Genomic DNA, 23,389 nt, shown 5'->3' with positions numbered 1-23,389 from the left:
AACTTTTTTCTGAAACTCGTCAGTCTATTCATGTTCTGAGAAATAAAGGCTATTCCATGTGAAAAATTGCCAAGAAACTGAAGATCTCGTACAACGCTGTGTACTACTCCCTTCACAGAACAGCGCAAACTGGCTCTAACCAGAATAGAAAGAGGAGTGGGAGGCCCCGGTGCACAGCTGAGCAAGAGGACAAATACATTAGAGTGTCTAGGTTGAGAAACAGATGCCTCACAGGTCCTCAACTGGCAGCTTCATTAAATAGTACCCGCAAAACACCAGTCTCAATGTCAACAGTGAAGAGGCGACTCCGGGATGCTGACCTTCTAGGCAGAGTTGCAAAGAAAAAGCCATATCTCAGACTGGCCAATAAAAAGAAAATATTAAGATGGGCAAAAGAACACAGACACTGGACAGAGGAAGATTGGAAAAAAGTGTTATGGACAGACAAATCAAAGTTTGCGGTGTTCGGATCACAAAGAAGAACATTTGTGAGACGCAGACCAAATGAAAAGATGCTGGAGGAGTGCTTGATGCATCTGTCAATCATGGTGGAGGCAATGTGATGGTCTGGGGGTGCTTTGGTGGTGGTAAAGTGGGAGATTTGTACAGGGTAAAAGGGGTATTGAAGAAGGAAGGCTATCACTCCATTTTGCAACGCCAAACCCTGTGGACGGCGCTTGATTGGAGCCAATTTCCTCCTACAACAGGACAATGAACCAAAGCGCAGCTCCAAACTATGCAATATTTAGGGAAGAAGCAGTCAGCTGGTATTCTGTCTATAATGGAGTGACCAGCAAAGTCACCGGATCTCAACCCTATTGAGCTGTTGTGGGAGCAGCTTGACCGTATGGTACGTAAGAAGTGCCCATCAAGCCAATCCAACTTGTGGGAGGTGCTTCATGAAGCATGGGGTGAAATCTCTTGAGATTACCTCAACAAAGGTCTGCAAGGCTGCAAATGGAGGATTATTTGACGAAAGCAAAGTTTGAAGGACACAATTATTATTTCAATTAAAAATCATTATTTCTAACCTTGTCAATGACTACATTTCCTTTTCAAACTAATTTCATGTATGTTTTCATGGAAAACAAGGACATTTCTAAGTGACCCCAAACTTTTGAACGATTGTGTGTGTGTCTATACACACACACAGTGCATTCGGAAAGTATTCAGACCCCTTGACTTTTCCACATTTTGTTATGTTACAGCCTTATTCTAAAATTGATTAAATAAAACATTTTCCTCATCAATCTACACACAATACCCCATAATGACGAAGTGAAAACCGGTTTCTATAATTGTTTTGCTAATATATACAAAATGTAATACATAAATACCGTATTTACATAAGTATTCAGACCCTTTGCTATGAGACTCGAAATTGAGCTCAGGTGCATCCTGTTTCCATTGATCATCCTTGAGATGTTTATACAACTTGATTGGAGTCCACCTGTGGTAAATTCAATTGATTGGACATGATTTGGAAAGGCACACCTGTCTATATAAGGTCCCACAGTTGACAGTGCATGTCAGAGCAAAAACCAAGTCATGAGGTCGAAGGAATTGGGTCAGGATTGTTTCGAGGCACAGATCTGGGGAAGGGTACCAAAACATTTTTGCAGCATTGAAGGTCCCCAAGAACACAGTGGCCTTCATCATTCTTAAATGGAATAAGTTTGGAACCACCAAGACTATTCCTAGAGCTTGCCGCCCGGCCAAACTGAGCAATCTGGGGAGAAGGAACTTGGTCAGGGAGGTGACCAAGAACCCGATGGTCACTCTGACAGAGCTCCAGAGTTCCTCTGTGGAGATGGGAGAACCTTCCAGAAGGACAACCATCTCTGCAGCACTCCACCAATCAGGCCTTTATGGTAGAGTGGCCATACGGAAGGCACTCCTCAGTAAAAGGCACATGACAGCCTGCTTGGAGTTTGCCAAAAGGCACCTAAAGACTCTCAGACCATGAGAAACAAGATTCTCTGGTCTGATTAAACAAATATTGAACTCTTTGGCCTGAATGCCAAGTGTCACGTCTGGAGGAAACCTGGCACCATCCCTATGGTGAAGGTTGGTGGTGGCAGCATCATGCTGTGGGGATGTTTTTCCGCGGCAGGGACTGGGAGACTAGTCAGGATCGAGGCAATGATGAACAGCGCAAAGTACAGAGAGATCCAAGATTAAAACCTGCTCCAGAGCGCTCAGGACCTCAGACTGGGGCGAAGGTTCACCTTTCCAACAGGACAATGACCCTAAGCACACAGCCAAGACAACGCAGGAGTGGCTTCGGCACAAGTCTCTGAATGTCCTTGAGTGGCCCAGCCAGAGCCCGGACTTGAACCCGATCGAACATCTCTGGAGAGAGCTGAAAATAGCTGTGCAATGACGCTCTCCATACAACCTGACAGAGCTTGAGAGGATCTGCAGAGAAGAATGGGAGAAACTCCCCAAATACAGGTGAGCCAAGCTTGTAGCGTCTTACCCAAGAAGACTCGAGGCTGTAATCGGTGCCAAAGGTGCTTCAACAAAGTACTGAGTAAAGGGTCTGAATACTTATGTAAATATATTATTTCAGTTTTAAATTTTTAATACATTTGCTAAAATTTCTAAAAAATTGTTTTTGCTTTGTCAATATGGGGTATTGTGTGTAGATTGAGGGAAAAAACTATTGAATCAATTTTAGAATAAGGCTGTAACGTAACAAAATGTGGAAAAAGTCAATGGGTCTGAGTACTTTCCGAATGCACTGTATATAAACAAACTGATTTGTCATCTCCTACTGGTACACTGGTAGCTCATTGTTTTGTAGAGGAAGAGAAGGCTAGGTTATAGCTATGACAATTGGTACCTCTTAGGTTTGTGTGTGCGAGTGTGTGTGTGTGTGTGTGTGTGTCAAAGAGGTAGCAGTATTAAGGTGTGCCCCGGGGCTGTGAACAGGCCCAGCTGTGTGCTCCCAACTGACAGACAGAGTGAGATGGCCGTCTGCTCGCCGATCAATGGTGTGTGTGTGTGTGTGGGCACTAGAGAACAGCGCAGCAGGGTGTGTGTGCTGCTCGTCTTACACCTTGGGATGTGCGAGCCCCTTAATCCCTGGCATTTTCCCTGTGAACCTGACAATGAGGGCTGGTAATCGGACACCGCAGTCTGAGTCTGAGAGGTAGCAGTTTGGCCATAATGTTGATAATGAAGGAGGTGTTAATGACATCCTGCAGCTGCCTAAAAGCCCTCGTCAATAGAGCTGTCTGTCTGGGAGAGACTGACGGGATGCCTTCTCTCAGCTGCTCTCTCTCGCTCTCATCCGCCCACTCGCTCTCTCTCATCCGCCCACTCGCTCTCTCTCTCTCTCTCTCATCCGCCCGCTCGCTCGCTCTCTCTCTCATCCGCCCACCCTGCTCTCTCTCTCTCTCATCCGCCCACTCGCTCTCTCTCTCTCATCCGCCCACTCGCTCTCTCTCTCTCATCCGCCCACTCGCTCTCTCTCTCTCATCCGCCCACTCGCTCTCTCTCTCTCATCCGCCCACTCGCTCTCTCTCTCTCATCCGCCCGCTCGCTTTCTCTCTCTCTCATCCGCCCGCTCGCGCTCTCTCTCTCTCTCATCCGCCCGCTCGCTCTCTCTCTCTCTCATCCGCCCGCTCGCTCTCTCTCTCTCTCTCATCCGCCCGCTCGCTCGCTCTCTCTCTCATCCGCCCGCTCGCTCGCTCTCTCTCATCCGCCCGCTCGCTCTCTCTCTCTCTCTCATCCGCCCGCTCGCTCTCTCTCTCTCTCTCTCATCCGCCCGCTCGCTCTCTCTCTCATCCGCCCGCGCTTCTCATCCGCCCGCTCGCTCTCTCTCTCATCCGCCCACCCTGCTCTCTCTCTCTCTCTCATCCGCCCACTCGCTCTCTCTCTCTCATCCGCCCACTCGCTCTCTCTCTCTCATCCGCCCACTCGCTCTCTCTCTCTCTCATCCGCCCGCTCGCTCTCTCTCTCTCTCATCCGCCCGCTCGCTCTCTCTCTCATCCGCCCGCTCGCTCGCTCTCTCTCTCATCCGCCCACCCTGCTCTCTCTCTCTCTCATCCGCCCACTCGCTCTCTCTCTCTCATCCGCCCACTCGCTCTCTCTCTCTCATCCGCCCACTCGCTCTCTCTCTCTCATCCGCCCACTCGCTCTCTCTCTCTCATCCGCCCACTCGCTCTCTCTCTCTCATCCGCCCGCTCGCTTTCTCTCTCTCTCATCCGCCCGCTCGCGCTCTCTCTCTCTCATCCGCCCGCTCGCTCTCTCTCTCTCTCTCTCTCATCCGCCCGCTCGCTCTCTCTCTCTCTCTCTCTCATCCGCCCGCTCGCTCTCTCTCTCTCATCCGCCCGCTCGCTCGCTCTCTCTCTCATCCGCCCGCTCGCTCGCTCTCTCTCTCATCCGCCCGCTCGCTCTCTCTCTCTCTCATCCGCCCGCTCGCTCTCTCTCTCTCTCTCTCTCATCCGCCCGCTCGCTCTCTCTCTCTCTCTCTCATCCGCCCGCTCGCTCTCTCTCATCTACTCTTTTGCTCATTATCGCTTTTGCTCTCATTCTCTCTCTAACCCTCTCCCTTACTAGGTCTCTTTTCCCCGTCTTTATTCTCCCTCCCCCTTGTCTCACTCTCACCCTTATCTCTCTCTTTTCCCCTCCCTCCCTCGCTCCATCTGCTAGCTGTTAACCAGCCTCCTAACCAGACAGACCAGGTTGGTGGTTGTTGTGCGGCTGAGTCTTATTTACAACCAGGCTGCTAAACAGCCCCGGGGGAGAGGGGATGAGCCCTGATGACATGCAACGAGTCACGCTCTGAGTGCACTTTTAACACGCTAGGGAGACTGAATAAAAAGAGTGCTCTCTCTCTCTCTCAACTCTTTTGTCCACCGTTGCAGAGAAAAGCGGAGAAAAGCCTTGAGTTAACGCGGTGATTAAGGACCAGCAACAATTAAAGGCGGCGGCTGCAGAAGGTGTTTAAGAGTCCCTCGCCTTTTTCCCCCTCTATGAAAGGGAAGTTGTTAGGAGTAATTAGTTTACCAATGACTGCAATTAGGAGTGGGCTAGCCTAGCCTGCTTAGTGCTGGAGGGAAGGAGAAAAGCAAGAGGCTGCCAAGCATATTAAGAGGAAGTGAAGTCCCTTTATCTTGTTTTGTAACATTAGTCTTTTTATAGTGGGTGGCCATGAGGAAAATGCAGCATGTCTTTTTGTTGTTGCCTTTCAGACTTACAGCTCGTTGCAGGAGGTCCTGGTGTCCTTTGGGAGGAGGGTGTTGTGTTACCCGCTCTACAGGCACTTTGCCCTGGTCTCTGCAGCCGTGCAGGATGCGGCTCGGATCTTCCAGTCAGGTGAGTCTAGACTGCCCTCTGTGACCTCTCACCCCTGACCTGAGGCAGCCGGGCACCTCCACACCTCAAAGGCCCCTTTGTGCACGCTGGTTAGAGCAGTATTGGCAGCCTCCGTGTCATGCCCAAATTATAAAGCCCTCAATACGGCCTTGTTTCCCCCCCAATTAATATGTCTCTGGACTGTTTTCTGAGACTCCTGAGGGACATTATGCGGTTTGATGCATTTCTGTTGGAAGGCAAAGCCTGCATGGTAGCTGTGGGCTGCAGCTTGTCTGTTCAGTGCTTTGGAGACTGACAGAAAGACTGCTTTACAGCCAGCATGCACCCACAGTCATACATCACCATACCACCACAAGCAGAGCAACCTCTCCAAGCTGGAAGTGTGGATTTGTTCTATACGGACTGTTGACTTTGATATCTCCTAGCAAAGAGTAATCATTAAATCAAAGCCCCGCAGGTAGCTAAATGAAGGCTCTGCTATGTAAACACATTTAGGATGTGTGTGCGGTGAGATTACCCGGTTTGTGGGGATTTGAACGCTCGTAAATGACGGCAAATTAAAGGTATTTTAAGCACCAGATTACATTTCCGCGCCTCGTTAGGTAAGGAGATGAGTAGATCAGACTGGCTGAGGGAATCAGAGAATCCCAGGTAATCACTGTGAAGGGGGCTTCCTTGTACTACGCTACACTATATACCTTCATCCTCTAGAAACAAACACAACTTCACCTGTTATAGCCTAATGAAGCTTTTCAATCTCTCTCCTGACGCTGGACATTTGTTCAACAGTCGCATACCCATTTTGTTTCTGTGCTGGAAAATGCAAACTAGCCTAACTGGTGATCGTTGGTCTAAGCAGGCCAACAATTGCAAGTGTCATTTAAATGAGTTTGCCTCTGCAATGTTCTTTATTTACGTGCATCAGGTGAGTGAGAGTGAGTAATGGGGCTCTCGTTAATGAACTGTAAAGCTACAGTAATGCAGGCTGGCTGGCGTACGTCTGAGAAGGGACAACGCGTTTCCTCCACACCGCTAATTCATTTGTCAGGATAAAGCTAATGGAATGTGTGCTCTAATTTAAGGCACTTGATTTAAATGGCTGTGAAAGCAAACATTGGTAGGTATTAGAAAAACTAACCCATTAATGCCTTATGGGAGCCACACGTTAAGGCCCTAAAGGAAATGTTATCCGGGGTAAATATTTGAACAGCCCTCTGGCAGCACGGACGCTCCTTCTCAAGGAGCTCATCCAGCTGCTCGCTAAGTGGCTGGAACCAATGGGCCACCAGGCAGGGAGAGCGGAGCAGGGCCTCCTGGGTAGGGAGGTAGGGAGGGTTTAGCATGGCCGCTGTCGTGTAGCTGACTGAAGGACCCACTGGAGTTGGGTAGCCTATACTGAGCCGGAAATGTTCCGGAATTGCGGTTCCTCAGTGTAGCTTAACTGCGTTTCCCTGTGTCATGTTTTTACTTGTCCCTTGGCTTTGTAACATTTAGCTGACTATAATTTAGCAGCACTCTACTTCAATATGACACTAGAAAGAGTTTGAGTCGCCACTGTAATGAGCTAGTACAGTAGGCTATGTATGCTGTTGGAGTGCACATGGCCCTCCCAGTAGTTGAAACACTTGAAGTGTTCTGTTACCATGTACAGTGTGGTAGTGAAAGTGTTCTGTTACCATGTACAGTGTGGTAGTGATGCCAATGGAATGTTTTCTGCGCAGCATTAGGAATGCACATGCAGTGTTTGGAATGTGTGTACACTTGACTACAGTGTATAAATGTGTTGCCTATGCTGTGTTGTCACCTTGCCATGATGGATGTTAGTGGCCAGTGCCCCTGTGGCAGCTGTGTTGCTGTGCCCATGCACCTCCCTCCCGGGCCAGACTCTTCCTGCCTGTCTGTCTGCCCCTCTCCAGGGATCAGCCACGGCTCGCCACCAACGTGTTTAACTGGCTCAACTTGTCATCAGTGTGAAAAACAGACGAGTGCAGGATTCAAAACATGGCATGGTTGGAGGTGAAACAAAATCACTGTCTCCATCGCTCCCAGGAAGATAGAGAGAGAAAAGTAAAACCTCCAGGGATGTGGGGGGGGTGCCTTGAGTTTGGAAGCAGGGAGAGGAGAGCTGTGTCTCTGTGCTCTGGGTCCTGGCCCTGGTCCTGGAGTTGGAAGCTGAGCTCTCCGCTCTCTCTGCACCCTCTGTGAGCGCTCATGCTCTAAATGAGAACCAAATGTTTGTTTAAGGTGTGCTGTTTATTTTGAATGGACTGGAATGTCTCTGGCTGTTGCCAGCCAATCCTGGAGGTGGATACTGGACAGGAGGATCGTCTGTAGACCTCCGTGCTCTGCAATGGGCCAATTGTGTCCCACCAAGGGTCTATTTATATGCCTAGGTTTTGTGGCAGCAAATGTTATGGATCAAACGTGGCTCCCTCCAGGTGTGTCCCTTTTTGTAATGGTAATCTTTGGCTTTCCCTTTGAGGGAAATCAGGCCAATTATCTTTTTCATAAACCGGTATGAAATTAACCGTTTGTTATCTTGGCCCACTTGAGTTGCATTTCTGGACTATATGGACTAGATAAAGGGGACCTGAAAGTTGATTAATTGCTCTCTCTGTCATGTGTGTAAATGACTGTCAGTGGTCTGAAATAGTATGCTCACATGATCTCCCATAGCCTGTTCAGCCTATAGTTTGAAGGAAGGCTGTATGGAACAATGAGACTGTAAGCCTTTAGGAACTGCTGTCCCTGCTAGCAACATTGCTATATTTGACCATTCCTCACATTGCCATAGAATAATACAGTTTTTCAATTTCTACTCCTTCTGTTTTTTCTGTCCAGGGAAAGCCTGTGTCCTGAAGTGCTTGTTGGATATTCACAAAGTCTTCCGGGAGAATGAGCCGGCCTACATATTGAATGACCTCTACATCACAGACTACTGCATATGGATCCAGAGGGTCAAGTAAGTCCACTACCCCCCTTCCTCTATCGCTCTCTGCAGGGACCTTCAGCCCTAGAGCATAATTACCTCCCAGGTCCAGAGGCCAAGCAAAGTGGCTCTCAGCTCTCATGATGCTTCAATGCGCTGCACTGGAGGAGAGGATTAGACAAGTAATTTGTCACAGCACGGCCACTTGACTGACAGAGCCATTGTGAGACGTATCCATTCTCCCTTGTCAAAGGTGTCGTTGGAGAGTGTGTGGACTGTACTGTCTCCCTCAGTGCTGCAGTGGAGTCCCAGTGAATCATTCGCTGACTGAGACTGAAGCCTCTGTGACAGTACACAGATGAGGAGAAGCAGATGGACAGTGCACTGTGCAGTTCAAGATGTGTGTCAACTCGAGAGAGATCTGTGTAGTTTCTTCCCTATTTGATATAGCATGCATGGCTCTTTCCTCACCCTTGTACATATTTTACAATTACTTACACGTTGAAAATGTAATCCTGCAAGTGCATTATTCGGTAATGAGCTCTGTTTTACTCATGGCAGGGGTTCAGCCGAGTGGTGTGCTAGTCTGGAAAAAGCCAGATGAAAAGTGTGTGCCAGTGATGATGTAGGCCCAGCGCCCAGATGCAGACATGATAACAGCTCTGCCGGGTGTTTGATGGAGCTTTTCTCTCTGGAAAAGAAAACGCCTCGACGGCCAATTTAATAATAGATGTGTAAAAATCAATGGTGGAGAGCTGCAGTCCCTGTCGGTCGGTCTGTCTGTTTCGCTGCAGCAGACGAAGAGAACGGAGTCTTGGTCTTAAGTGCTTTCTCTCTCAGCTCAGCGTACGCTTTGAGCAGCAGCAGAGCAGCAGCACTGTCAAGCCACTGGAAAACTCAATCAGTCTCATTTCAGTCAGAGTCAAGGAGATGAAACGGCAGAAGGGCTTTCCAATCCAGCTCCCTTCCCTCCACCGCTGTACATTGGAGCCAAATGTCAGCTTGACCTATCAACAAGCTGGCTTCCACTGGCTGAAACCCCGCATCAATAATTAAATGGATTAGTCCTCGTGCTCGCCTGTGATTGAATTGTTACATTTCCCTTTTCTGTTTACGTATTTCAGTCGATAAACAAAGCTAAGCTTTTTTTCTTTCTGCCCTGAGACCTGGCTCATATCAGCTGTGGTATCAGCAGAGACAGAGGCTGTCCAGCATCCAGAAAGAGTTACTAACCCTCTCCTGTTGAAGATGCAGCCTCAGGCCACCTGGCTGGGAAAACCTCTAGAGCCCGGACATTCCATTTCATTTTGTTGCTGTGAATCTATTCCCAGATAGACATTTCATACCTTTTATTTATTGTTGTGCTGCACAGACTACATATCTTTCCCTTCTGAATGTGTAATAAAAGAGAGCAGTCCACTTGCCATTCAAAGCAGCAGAGAGAGGAAATATGTCTTTCTTTGAGCTAGCAGGCATTTACATAAAAACTTAAATAAATAATTTAGCAGACTCTTTTATCCAGAACGACTTACATTAGTGCATTCACGGTGAGAACATATCCCAATCGTAGCAAGTATGGTGTGGGATTTATTTAAGATACTCTTTAAAGAGGTAGGGAAGATGGGAAGGGACTCCTCTGTCCTGACATTAGGGGGAAGCTTGTTCCACCATTTGGGTGCCAGGACAGAGAAGAGCTTTGACTGGGCTGAGCGGGAACTGCCCTCCTGTAGGGGTGGGAGGGCCAAGAGACAAGAGGTGGCAGAACGGAGTGCTTGGGTTGGGGTGTAGGGTTTGACCATAGCCTGAAGGCAGTTCCCTTTGCTGCTCCGTAGGCAAGCACCAGGGTCTTGAAGATGATGCAAGCTTTGACTGGAAGCCAGTGGAGTGTGCGGAGGACCGGGGTGACATGGGAGAGCTTGGGAAGATCGAACACCAGGCGTGCTGCAGCGTTCTGGATAAATTGAAGGGGTTTGCTGGCACAAGCGGGGAGCCCAGCCAACAGAGTTGCAGTAGTCTAGATGGGAGATGACAAGGCAGGCAGGCAGCACTCTAGCAACAGCCAGCTGTGGTTTGCATAGACAGTGCTCTTATCACTTGTGGTTTGTTGTGGCAGACGTTTGTGCCTGTGACCGGTTTGATGACAGATTGTATAAGCATTGTTCTCCTCCCTGCTAGATATCCCCCATGACGGATTTGTCATTCCTGCTAAGTGATTTGTCTGTCTGTCCCTGTGAGTCCTGTGGTAAGATAAGATGTAATCTATATCTTGTATCTTGTCAATCCTCCCCACAGTCGACTCCCAGACACGATCAGCCGCTCATGATGGACACAGCGATTTATGAATGCGTTGCTCGGTGGGTTGATTTATACTGTCTGGCTCTCTCTGGGTTGTGCCACATGCGTTCATGCTCTTAAAGTCCCTCTGACTGCTGAGACCAGAGTCAAATTTACAGCATCATAAAGACTTCACAGTGACTTAGACTCCAGTGAAACCCTCTCCCTCCACAGACTCACGCACACAGACAAGTGGACAGTCCACTCTCCAGTCAACAGGAGGAGTATGAGGGTGGAGAAATCATTCTGACACCATTTTCTATTTGTCCTGATAAAAAGTGTTTACCAAAGAGGATTATTAATGTGCTTACAACAGTTTCCACATTACCAGGGAATTTGTGTAATTTACAGATATCTTTGTATCATCAGATACATTGCCACTAGCAAATAAAAACACCTCTTTACCATTTGTTTCAATGGGTGGTTTTGATGATCCTCCGATGCCAAACCCCTGCAATGTTGCAAGACTGAAATGAAAACCCAGTCCTCATTTTCTTTCTCGGCCTTTCCTGTTCTTCTCTCATCAAAAGGCTTGGAAGGAGTCAAATGTAGATTGACTGGAACCACTGAACAGTCCAACAAATCAGATCAGTGTTGTGTTACTGTATCTCAGTGAAATCAGCAGGCCTCTAACTTCCCCTTCCTCTTTCAGCACTCACACATTCCTCCCCCTCTACCCGTTGTCTGCCGCACAATCAATTAATTGGGTCAATTTAATTCCAGAGCAAAAACCATGGCAACCTGTGAGTGTCGAGCTCAAGGGTTTGCTAGTCTTGGAGGAGGAAACAAGGATATTGTTCTCTCTCACTCACACCCATCCATTCAGCCTCTACACACATTGTGTGCATGACAATGCCCAGAGGAGAGCTCTCCTCTCCACAGTCCCAGGAGGCCCTCAGGGGACACGGGCTCCCCACAGGGACAACCTGCTGCTGCTATAACTAGGCCCCCCCCTCGGCAAGGTCAATGGTCAGTTAAGTGGGTCGGTTAAGCCTTTGGGGTCTGGCTGGTGGTTGTAATGCTACAGGGACTGGCAACTCAGTGTCCAGTGGGTGTGCAGGTGCACTGAGGTTATTTTAGGAATGGCAAATTGCTTGTTGGACAGTTGTATGTTGTTGTTATTCTTAGAAATGGCGGAATGCAGGTGAAAGAGCTTTGGATACATTTTCCCTGGTTGTAATCCTTTTCATGCAGCTGCTAGTGTACTCCAGACTCATCTGTCTGGAGCCTGTCCTGTCCTGGGTCCTGTGATGTAGTAGATAGATGGTGTACACTGAGTATACTGAACATTAGGAACACCTTCCTAATATTGAGTTGGACTCTTCAAGGTGTCGACAGCGTTTCACAGGGATGCTGACCCATGTTGACTCCAATGCTTCCCACAGTTGTGTCAAGTTGGCTGGATGTCCTTTGGGTGGTGGACCATTCTTGATACACACGGGAAACTGTTGAGCGTGAAAAACCCAGCAGCGTTGCAGTTCTTGACACAAACCGGTGCGCCTGGCACCTACCTCGTTCAAAGGCACTTAAATCTTTTGCCTTGCCCATTCATCCTCTGAATGGCACACATACAAAATCCATGTCTTAATTGTCTCAAGGCTTAAAAATCCTTCTTTAACCTGTCTCCTCCCCTTCATCTACACTGATTTGAAGTGGATTTAACAAGTGACATCAATTAGGAATCATAGTTTTCACCTGGTCAGTCTATGTCATGGAAAGAAGGTGTTCTTAATGTTTTGTGTACTCAGTGTATATGGTCTGTGTGTTTTGAGCCCTCCCCACCACAGAGACAGTAGATAGTCTCTGTGTCCCGCTGGGCTCAACAAATGCAAGACTGTCTCACAACTAACGGGGAGAAGTACTACAGATATCCTCTCTGCATGATGTCCAGATTTTGTATACTTACACAGGCAGCCCACCACACACGCAGAGAGAGAAACACAAACAGTGTTGTTACATCAGTGGTACACTAATAAGGAATGATGCAGCCTTGCTTTATATGAGGCAACTTCCTCTCCTTGTGTCCTTGTTTTGAATAGGAGGGTAGGTAAACAACAAGCTCTGCAGGCAGTTCTACCAGGTCTCTTCATGTTGCACATTAACTAATGGTCTCTCTATACAGTAAGAAAGCACTTCCTTAAATTACAATCCCTACTGTGTTATATAGCCTAATGCAGGGGTGTCAAACATACGGCCCGCAGGTTGTTTGAATTTTTTTGGGGGGAGGGGGGAAACAAACTCGATATACTTAAAAATAACTCTAACCAAATCGAAACTGTGTAGAAATGATAATGGACCTACATTTATATAGTTTCTTGACTGTGTCCAGCTCACTAATAATAATCTAAATGAAAGCTAGACAGTCAGGGAGCATCGAAAATTCCAAAAACAATGGATAGAGGACTATTCTATGCCAATTTTGACGGCAAGGAATTTTTCAGTGCGGCCCTCCGGAACCCCTGGCCTAATGCCTCTGACACAGGTCTTCAGTGTTACTCACACACTCCATCACACACTACATAACACATTTCATCACACACTCCCTCAAACACTCCATCAAACTCAGTAAGTCAGGAAATCCAAGCATCCATTTATAAGTCTTTCAGCCTTATAAAACAGGCCTACTTGTCACAAGCAACTACCGTCTACGTTTTGTCCCATAAATTAGATATTGGACAAATCAAATGGCATACAGTTAGCAAACACAATGTCTGACTGTCCATCCACAACATCAATTGAATAATGTACACTCCCTCGACAAATCTTGTCCATGTGAAATTAATTTGTACATCTAAGATTAACTAAAAAGTCTGAGTAGGAACATGTGTTGAATGAGGCTGATGAAAGAAATGGAAGTCTGTAATTGACTCAGTCTAGTTGTCCTTCTCCCCCACCACCCCCCTGCTCCCTGTCCTCATCTAAGGACTCTTGTGTTTGTTGTCTGACAGATGGAAGCGTCTTTGTGTCGACAGAAGTTTTCCAACCTTGAAAAGCCGCCCCTCAGTTAATGAAGGGAGCCCACAACATTGGTGTAGTAATGTCTGAACTGTGTACAACATTATTCCTTCCCTCCAAAAGCAGCCTTTGTACTCACCGCAAGCTGGGCTTCTCGCACCGCAGCATAGGGAGAGGGGGAGCGAGGGGAGAGAACAAGCACGTAGCCTCTCCAATGCTAACTCAATAATGACTTCCCACGGGGGAAAGAGAATGCGGGAGGAGGGGGATGAAGGAGGGCCTCTGCTTTGAAGTTGCAGTGCTACAGGAGGCTGTCCAGCCAGAACCAGTCAGCCAGCCTGCTCAACTCCAGCAAGGGCTTAACCCATAAGTCTAAGCCCTGTCTATGCAGGGGAGGTTCTACTAAGCTATATGGAATTGTTTTAAGAAGGTCATACCAATGATCATTTAGCTATTTGATTTTGAATTTGAAGACCCCTTGAAGTATAAAAACAATATATAAAACAATTATTTGATGAAAAAAATGTTTTGGCCTTAATAATGTTAGCCCATACAAATGCATTGAATAACAGATTCTCTTCATGGAACAACAGATCGTCCCCCAAAAAATCTCAATAGGAAGTTTGTTCTGAAGTGTCTGTCCTATATCTGAGAGATATAAGAAAGATCAGGAAACATATTTTTATGTATTTAACCTAAACAGTCTCAATATATACACTACCGGTCAAACGTTTTAGAACACCTACTCATTCAAGGGTTTGTCTTTATTTTTACTATTTTCTACATTGTCGAATAATAGTGAAGACATCAAAACTATGAAATAACACATATGGAGTCATGTAGTAACCAAAAAAGTGTTAAACAAATCCAAATATATTTTATATTTCAGATTCTTCAAATAGCCACTCTTTGCCTTGATGACAGCTTTGCACATTCTTGGCAATTTGGACTCATCAGACCAAAGGACAGATTTCCACCAGTTTAATGTCCATTGCTCGTGTTTCTTGGCCCAAGCAAGTCTCTTCTTCTTATTGGTGTCCTTTAGTAGTGGTTTCTTTGCAGCAATTCGACCATAAAGGCCTGATTCACACAGTCCCCTCTGAACAGTTGATGTTGATGTGTCTGTGACTTGAACTCTGTAAAGCATTTATTTGGGCTGCAATTTCTGGGGCTGGTAACTCTAATGAACTTATCTTCTGCAGCAGAGGTAACTCTGGGTCTTCCTTTCCTGTGGCGGTCCTCATCAGAGTCAGTTTCATCATAGCGCTTGATGGTTTTTGCGATTGCACTTGAAGAAACTTTCAAAGTTCTTGAATTTTTCTGTATTGACTGACCTTCATGTCTTAAAGTAATGATGGACTGTCGTTTCTCTTTGCATATTTGAGCTGTTCTTGCCATAATATGGACTTGGTCTTTTACCAAATAGGGCTATCTTCTGTTTACCACCCCTACCTTGTCACAACACAACTGATTGGCTCAAACGCATTAAGAAGGAAAGAAATTCCACAAATTAACTTTTAAGAAGGCACACCTGTTAATTGAAATGCATTCCAGGTGACTACCCCATGAAGCTGGTTGAGAGAATGCCAAGCGTGTGCAAAGCTGTCATCAAGGCAAAGGGTGGTTAATTTGAAGAATCTCAAATATAAAATATATTTTGATTTGTTTAACTTTTTTGGTTACTACATAATTCCATGTGTTATTTCATAGTTTTGATGTCTTCACTATTATTCTACAATGTAGAAAATAGTTAAAAAAAAAAAAAAAAAAATTGAATGAGTAGGTGTGTCTAAACCTTTGACTGGTGGTGTACATATACACTTTTCTTTTCAGAACTCAGTCGGGCTCTCCATTTGCTGTTGAGATTTTGAATAGTAGAATACACAAATTAGAAATGTAATTGTCCATCAGCAGTTTTTTTCTTATGTCAGTCTCTGACAGTCACTCAATTAGCCCATGTCAGCTAAAATGTTTTAGATTGATAAGTTAGTCTAGCCAGCTATCTAATCTTGTAGTAATCATGGTCGAATTACCGACCGGTGGACCCCAATTGAATTTGTTAGTCACTCTCACTCAGATATCATATTAAAAACTGCAAACATTTCTTGCCATCCTATGGCAAAATGTAGGGAATTGCAGGAAACTTGCTTTAAAACTGCAATATTTTCTCTACGCCCCATGGCAAAATGTGGAGAGTTGCAGGAAATTTAAATCCTAAACAACAAAAAAAAGTATCCGCTTGCTGTCAGGAGGTGGGGGCTGCTAGAATGTTTTGCTTGCAAGGTGTGGGAGGGGGGCAAAATGGGCCCCCAAAAATGACTGCATGTGTGGGTATGAATATGGGTACCAGACCCGTGAGCCACTGTGGCACCTCTTGATGAGTTCAGATTTTCTACGGTTTCCTTGTTGGGTCTGACTCTCTGCACACGCAGTGGTGGGGGTGTTATTATTGGTTGTATTTATGCCTAGCCATCCCTTACTCATTGTCAGTAGTTGTTCTCCTTTAATTGTTTTGTTTTTCCTCCACACTTTCCAAGTACTGTTACTCCCCCTATTTCCTGAATGGACATTTTATCGGCATATAGGCCTAGGAGAGATGTCTTCTTTGATAGAGTACGACGACTAGCTATACGATCTGTTTACACAGTCTCCCGAGGTCCTAAATGAGTACATCCCTCTATGTTGGCTGTGTAAACGGTTTCATCCCCGGAGTGGGAGCTCATTAAGGCTTTGCGGTAATAAGGAGCCATCTTGGCTCTCAGCGGTGGGTTAATTGGGCCAGGGAGGGCAGCAGGGGCACAGTGTGGCTGAGTGTGAGGAGCTGAATGGCTGTGGACCACCGCAGGCTCATGTGCTTTCTCTCTCCCTGAATGGACCCGTCCTGAGCCGCGCAGAGGTCAGCTGGTAATCATCATGGCAATGAAGGCCGATCGGCTGCACCGTGGAAGAATAGCAGCCACTTGAGTTTTGGCAACATCCTGCGCTGGTTTAGCTTCATGAATAATGTATAAGGCGTGTAGCACTCTGTCATCCGCCTTGCTCTTATCTCCTGCAGGGAGAGCTTCAGTGGGAGACTCGAGGGGCAGAACCTGCATATCAGACACACTCATCTTCCTACATTATTAAACATGATTTCCATATTTCATTGAGCTCATGCCTCCGTGAATCACTGTCTACTTAGCATTCAGATGAGGCTGGAATTTGGGTAATGGATATTAGATTTGTAGATTGAGATCTCGTTGCTATATTTTTTTGTAGGCAGTGCCGTCAGACATATAGCATAGTCGTAATACCTACTACTCATCAAGTGTTGGACAAGTAGCTCTTGAAATAGATTCTGTAGTCTTTTGGGGGATTTGTAAATATTTGCTTCCAAGTTTAAAAAAATAAACTGATCCATATTTGCTGTACTTTCTCATCCCGTCCTGTCTTTCTCTCTCTTTGTCAGGTCCAGGAAGGTGACAGCTCTGGCTGATCCCTTACAAAAAGTGTCCCTACGGAAAAGAGACCTGGAGCTGGAGTTGGAGGTGCTGGAGATGGCGGCGGCGCTGGTAGAGGAAGAAGAGAAGGTGGAGGACGGGGGGAAAAGCTCCAGTAGAACTCTTCAGTCACAGAGCGGAGAGGAGTCCGACAGCGACGACAGTTGCAGCGACTCGTCTGAGGAGAGTGAGGACTCTGAGGCTGAAGGGAAGGACTGTGCTGACAGAACAGAGGGAGGAGCAGGAGGAGGAGAGCGAGCCAAGGCCATCCCCATCCAGCCCCAGCCTGACTACCCTCAATCTCCTGCCCTGGCTGCCCCAGCCTCCCCTTCCATCCACCAGGAGTCCTGTGCTGCTCTCACATCAGCCGAGAGGAACCCCTGCGCCCTCCCCTCTGCTGTGGCTGGCCCAAGCCAGCTGATCCAGGAGCTGGGAGAGAGGGTGGAGGAGGGGCTGTGGATTTCAGCACAGCCTCAGGGCAGCAGGCATTCCAGGAGCAGTGCACAGAGAGAGGCAGAGAGCGACTGTTCACAGCCTGCCACAGCCACAGCTACTGCCCGCACAGGGACATTCCTAGAGCTGAGTCCTCGCAGAAACCCTCTGCTGATTGTCAAAACAGATACTGGTGACGGTCTTGATGAGGATGATATCGATGAAGATGACTATTAGCAGGTGTCACAGAAAACATTAAGGAACATTACATACATGCATGACAGCTGATGTTGCGGATGCTTATTTGCCCACAGTCAATAATGACTTCTGTATTGTTATTTTTGTATTTTCTAACTTCTAACATGGAAATGTTGATTTTGTTTTTTATGGATACATAGCATGGCTCAGTTTAGTGTTATAGCTCACTTGAGGAGTTTCAAAACCTTACATACTTTGTGTCTATGTGCAAAGTTTTTCATACCAAGCTAAGCATTTTGATAATAAAACTGATTATATGTATTATGCAGATTACTCATGTATTTTCAAGGGGATGCAGCCATTGCGTTGCACTTTGTTTGTAGGCTGTTAGATTAGCATATGCATTTCATGCACAGCCATTTCCTCTCAAGAAAGGAGAAGGTGTGGTTGTTGGGAGATAAGAAACTGGACAGATCCCAACAGGAAATGTCAGCTGCTGCTTCAGAATGTCTTTTGAGACATTGAGTTCTCATGTAGAATGGAGTGACTTTCCCGCCAACACTGGTACACTCCATGGTACCCTGCCAACACTAAAAACGTTTGTTTAAACTCAGATATGTGCTCACACATTGTTACTGTCTGAACTGAAATTACCACATTTGTCTTATTTTGGGATATGAGGAAAATTTGACTGTTAATTACTGGGTACTTGTCATTGTTCATTCAAGTGCTGGGGTATTCAACCAGGGGTCCACGGGCATACTGCGAATATACATACATGTGGACACTACATGTGGACACTACATATGGAGTTGGTCCCCCCTTTGCTGCTATAACAGCCTCCACTCTTCTGGGAAGGCTTTCCACTAGATGATGGAACATTGCTGCGCGGACTTGCTTCCATTCAGCCACGAGCATTAGTGAGGTTGGGCACTGATGTTGGGCGATTAGGCCTGGCTCGCAGTCTACGTTCCAATTCACCCCAAAGGTGTTCGATGGGGTTGAGGTAAGGGCTCTTTGCAGGCCAGTCAAGTTCTTCCACACCGATCTCGAAAAAACATTTCTGTATGGACCTCGCTTTGTGCACAGGGGCATTGTCATGCTGAGCAGGGAAGGGCCTTCCCCAAACTGTTGCCACAAAGTTGGAAGCACATAATCGTCTGTTGCATTCGTATGCTGTATCGTTAGAGTTCCCTTCACTGGAACGAAGGGGCCTAGCCCGAACCACGAAACGTGATTCATCACTCCAGAGAACGCGCTTCCAATGCTCAAGAATCCGATGGTGGCGAGCTTTACACCAGTCCAGCTGACGCTTGGCGTTGTGCATGGTGATCTAAGGTTGTGTGTGCGGCTGCTCAGCCATGGAAACCCATTTCATGAAGCTCCCGACGAACAGTTCTTGTGCTGATGTTGCTTCCAGAGGCAGTTTGGAACTCGGTAGTGAGTGTTGCAAACGAGGACAGACTCTTTATACGCGCTTCAGCACTCGGCGGTCCCGTTCTGTGAGTTTGTGTTGCGTACCACTTCGAGGCTAAGCCGTTGTTCTATTGTTCTACTAGACGTTTCCACTTCACAATAACAGCACTTACAGTTGACCAGGGCAGCTCTAGCAGGGCAGAAATTTGACGAACTGACTTGTTGGAAAGGTGGCATCCTATGACCGTGCCACGTTGAAAGCCGCTGAGCTCTTCAGTAAGGCCATTCTATTGCCAATGTTTGACTATGGAGAATGCATGGCTGTGTTTTCGATTTTATACGCTTGTCCGCAACTGGTGTGACTGAAATAGCTGAATTCACTAATTTGAAGGGGTATCCATACTTTTGTATGTATATATAGTGTATATGGAAAATATATATATTTTTTATTTCAATGTTTTTATGAATATGGCTAGAAATAACAGAATAAACCATTTTGAATGACATACCTACAGTAGAAAAGAGGATAATATATATTTTCTAGTGATGTCAACTTTATTTTTCAACTCTTAATATTGAGCAAATTACACTCACTGGAGTATCTGACATAAGCTTTGAAAAAACACCCGCGAATAGGCTACCAGTGGCTATACAGTGGCTGCTAGTAAGCTTTCTTGACTTGGACGTACATTTGGTATTTTATTAGGATTCCAATTAGCTGTTGCGAAAGCTTTGTATTTAACAAGTTTACCAAGGTCTTCGTTTTTTGTTCTCACACTACTTTTTAATTAAACTTTTTCATAAGAAAAGCTAAGTAACATTATGCCTTCTCAATGCAGTCGCTGTACTCTTTAAGTACAGAACTACCGCCCTATGGTGAGAATAGCCGCGTTGCAAGCTCGGCTTCAGACGCAATCGTTAGGCAAGGGCAATTTAAATGTAGGAAAGCATGATACAGCATCTGTGCCACCAGTAAATACAGGTAGTAGTGTTACTCCCCCTGCACAGTACCCGCAGCCGGACAATTTTCTCATAGCTTCTGGAAATAAATGCTTTCGGCATGTTCAACCGGTGTCGCTCATTCAGCCGATTTAGAAACTTTCAACCGGTTTTCCCCACTAAGCAACTACTCTTGAGTCAGAGCCCGAGGATTCTCGGGTCTCTCCCCTCGTCATTGGGTCTGAGCCGCCGAAGCCTCCCACCATTAGCTCGGACAAATTGAAAACCCTAGTCATTGTCGACACCATTAACCGCAATATTAGATTTAAGAAGAATCATCCAGCGATCATACATTGTTTACCAGGGGGCAGGGCTACCGACGTAAAGGCTAATCTGAAGATGGTTCTGGATGAGGCTAAAACTGGCGAGTGTAAATGGTATAGGGATATTGTTATCCACGTCGGCACAAACAATGTTAGGAGGAAACAGTCGAAGGTCACCAAGCGCGACATAATTTAAGCGTATAATTTAGCTAGAAAGACGTGTTGGTCTCTGGACCCCTCCCAGTTAGGGGAAGTGATGTGCTCTACAGCAGACTCGCACAACTCAATCGCTGGTTGAAAACTGGTTTCTGCCCCTCCCAAAAGATAGAATTTGTAGATAACTGACCCTCTTTCTGGGAATCCCACACAAACAGGACCAAGCCTGGCCTGCTGAGGAGTGATGGACTCCATCCAAGCTGGAGGGGTGCTCTCATCTTACAGTGCCTTGCAAATGTATTCATCCCCCTTGGCGTTTTTCCTATTTTGTTGCATTACAACCTGTAATTTAAATGGATTTCTATTTGGAATTAATGTAATGGACATACACAAAATAGTCCAAATTGGTGAAGTGAAATGAAAAAAATAAATAAAGGAAAAGTGGTGCGTGCACATGTATTCACCCCCTTTGCTATGAAGCCCCTAAATAAGATTTGGCGCAACCAATTACCTTCAGAAGTCATATAATTAGATTGCACACAGGTGGACTTTATTTAACTAAGTGTCATATGATCTCAGTGTACAGTGGGGAGAACAAGTATTTGATACACTGCCGATTTTGCAGGTTTTCCTACTTACAAAGCACGTAGAGGTCTGTAATGTCATGCAATGAAATGTCATGTCATGCAATGAAATGCAAATTAATTACTTAAAAATCATACAATGTGATTTTTTGGATTTTTGTTTTAGATTCCGTCTCTCACAGTTGAAGTGTACCTATGATAAAAATTACAGACCTCTACATGCTTTGTAAGTAGGAAAACCTGCAAAATCGGCAGTGTATCAAATACATGTTCTCCCCACTGTATATATACACCTGTTCTGAAGGCCCCAGAGTCTGCAACACCACTAAGCAAGGGGCACCACCAAGCAAGTGACACCATGAAGACCAAGGAGCTCTCCAAACAAGTCAGGGACAGGGGTTGAGTTATAAAAAATATCCGAAACTGAACATCCCACAGAGCACCATTAAATCCATTATTAAAAAATTGAAAGAATATGGCACCACAACAAACCTGCCAAGAGAGGGCCGCCCACCAAAACTCACGGACCAGGCAAGGAGGGCATTAATCAGAGACGCAACAAAGAGACCAAAGATAACCCTGAAGGAGCTGCAAAGCTCCACAGCGGAGATTGGAGTATCTGTCCATAGGACCACTTAAAGCCGTACACTCCACAGAGCTGGGCTTTATGGAAGAGTGGCCAGAAAAAAGCCATTGCTTAAAGAAGAACATGTGGTGTTCGCCAAAAACGCATGTGGGAGACTCCCCAAACATATGAAAGAAGGTATTCTGGTCAGATGAGACTAAAATTTAGCTTTTTGGCCCAACACCTCTCACCACCCTGAGAACACCACCCCCACAGTGAAGCATGGTGGTGGCAGCATCATGCTTTGGGGATGTTTTTCATCGGCAGGGATTGGGAATCTGGTCATAATTGAAGGAATGATGGATGGCGCTAAATACAGGGAAATTCTTCAGGGAAACCTGTTTGTCTTCCAGAGATTTGACACTGGGACGGAGGTTCACCTTCCAGCAGGACAATGACCCTAAGCATACTGCTAAAGCAACACTCGAGTGGTTTAAGGGGAAACATTTAAATGTCTTGGAATGGCCAAGTCAAATCCCAGACCTCAATCCAATTGAGAATCTGTGGTATGACTTAAAGATTGCTGTACACCATCGGAATCCATCCAACTTGAAGGAGCTGGAGCAGTTTTGCCTTGAAGAATGGGAAGAAAATCCCAGTGGCTAGATGTGACAAGCTTATAGAGACATACCCCAAGAGACTTGCAGCTGTAATTGCTGCAAAAGGTGGCTCTACAAAGTATTGACTTTGGGGGGGTGAATAGTTATGCACGCTCAAGTTTTCAGTTTTTGTCTTATTTCTTGTATGTTTCACAAGAAAAAATATTTTGCATCTTCAAAGTGGTACGCATGTTGTGTAAATCAAATGATACAAACCCCCAAATATTCCATTTTAATTCCATGTTGTAAGGCAACAAAATAGGAAAAATCCCAAGGGGGGTGAATACTTTCGCAAGCCACTGTATCTATCAACATAGACAGGGTTCTAACTCCTCTAGCTCCACAACGTGATGGGGTGCAGGCCAGGTAGCAGGCTGTTCACCAGCCTGGCAGCTTAGTGGAGTCAGCACAGCTTTTCCCATTGAGACCGTGTCTTTGCCACAATCTAGGTCGGGCAAAACTAAACATGATCACTTTAGAGATCTCACAGGAATAAAGACCTCCTCCATTCCTGTAATTATTGAAAGAGATTGATATTTCACATCTCAAAATAGGACTACTTAATGTTAGATCCCTCACTTCCACGGCAGTCATAGTCAATTAACTAATCACTGATCATAACCTTGATGATTGGCCTGACTGAAACATAGCTCAAGCCTGATGAACTTACTGTGTTAAATGAGGCCTCTCCTCCTGGTTGCACTAGTGACCATATCCCCCGCGCATCCCGCAAAGGCAGAGGTGTTGCTAACATTTACGACAGAAAATTCAAATTTACTAGAAAATAATTACTTCGTTTTCATCTTTTGAGCTTCTTGTCATAATCTATGCAGCCTACTTGATCACTTTTTATAGCTACTGTTTACAGGCCTCCTGGGCCATATACATCGCTCCTCACAGAGTTTCCTGAATTGCTATCTGACCTTGTGGTCATGGCAGATAATATTCTCATTTTTGGTGACTTCAATATTCACATGGAAAAGTCCACAGACCAACTCCAAAATACTTTCGGAGCCATCATCAACTCAGTGGATTTTGTCCAACATGTCTCCGGGACCTACACATTACACTTGGTTCGATTCCAGGCAGTATCAC

At 46.0% G+C, this 23,389-nt stretch overlaps 1 protein-coding gene across 4 annotated transcripts in view; it reads left to right on the top strand.

Annotated features, from left to right (window-relative positions):
• Positions 1-17,976, top strand: part of LOC121578276 (protein SHQ1 homolog) — a 35,479-nt gene extending 17,503 nt beyond the window's left edge. For all 4 annotated transcript variants that reach the window (XM_041892527.2, XM_041892526.2, XM_041892524.2 and 1 more), the window contains exons 10-12: positions 5,202-5,325; positions 8,167-8,287; positions 16,992-17,976. In XM_041892527.2, the coding sequence (XP_041748461.1) occupies positions 5,202-5,325; positions 8,167-8,287; positions 16,992-17,691 (945 nt within the window). In that variant the 3' untranslated portion in view covers positions 17,692-17,976. The remainder of the gene's footprint in view (positions 1-5,201; positions 5,326-8,166; positions 8,288-16,991) is intronic.
• Positions 17,977-23,389: the final 5,413 nt, after the last annotated feature.

Source organism: Coregonus clupeaformis, chromosome 12 (genome assembly GCF_020615455.1).
Source record: "Coregonus clupeaformis isolate EN_2021a chromosome 12, ASM2061545v1, whole genome shotgun sequence".
NCBI lineage: Eukaryota > Metazoa > Chordata > Actinopteri > Salmoniformes > Salmonidae > Coregonus > Coregonus clupeaformis.
This window is presented reverse-complemented; position numbering and strand designations above follow the sequence as displayed.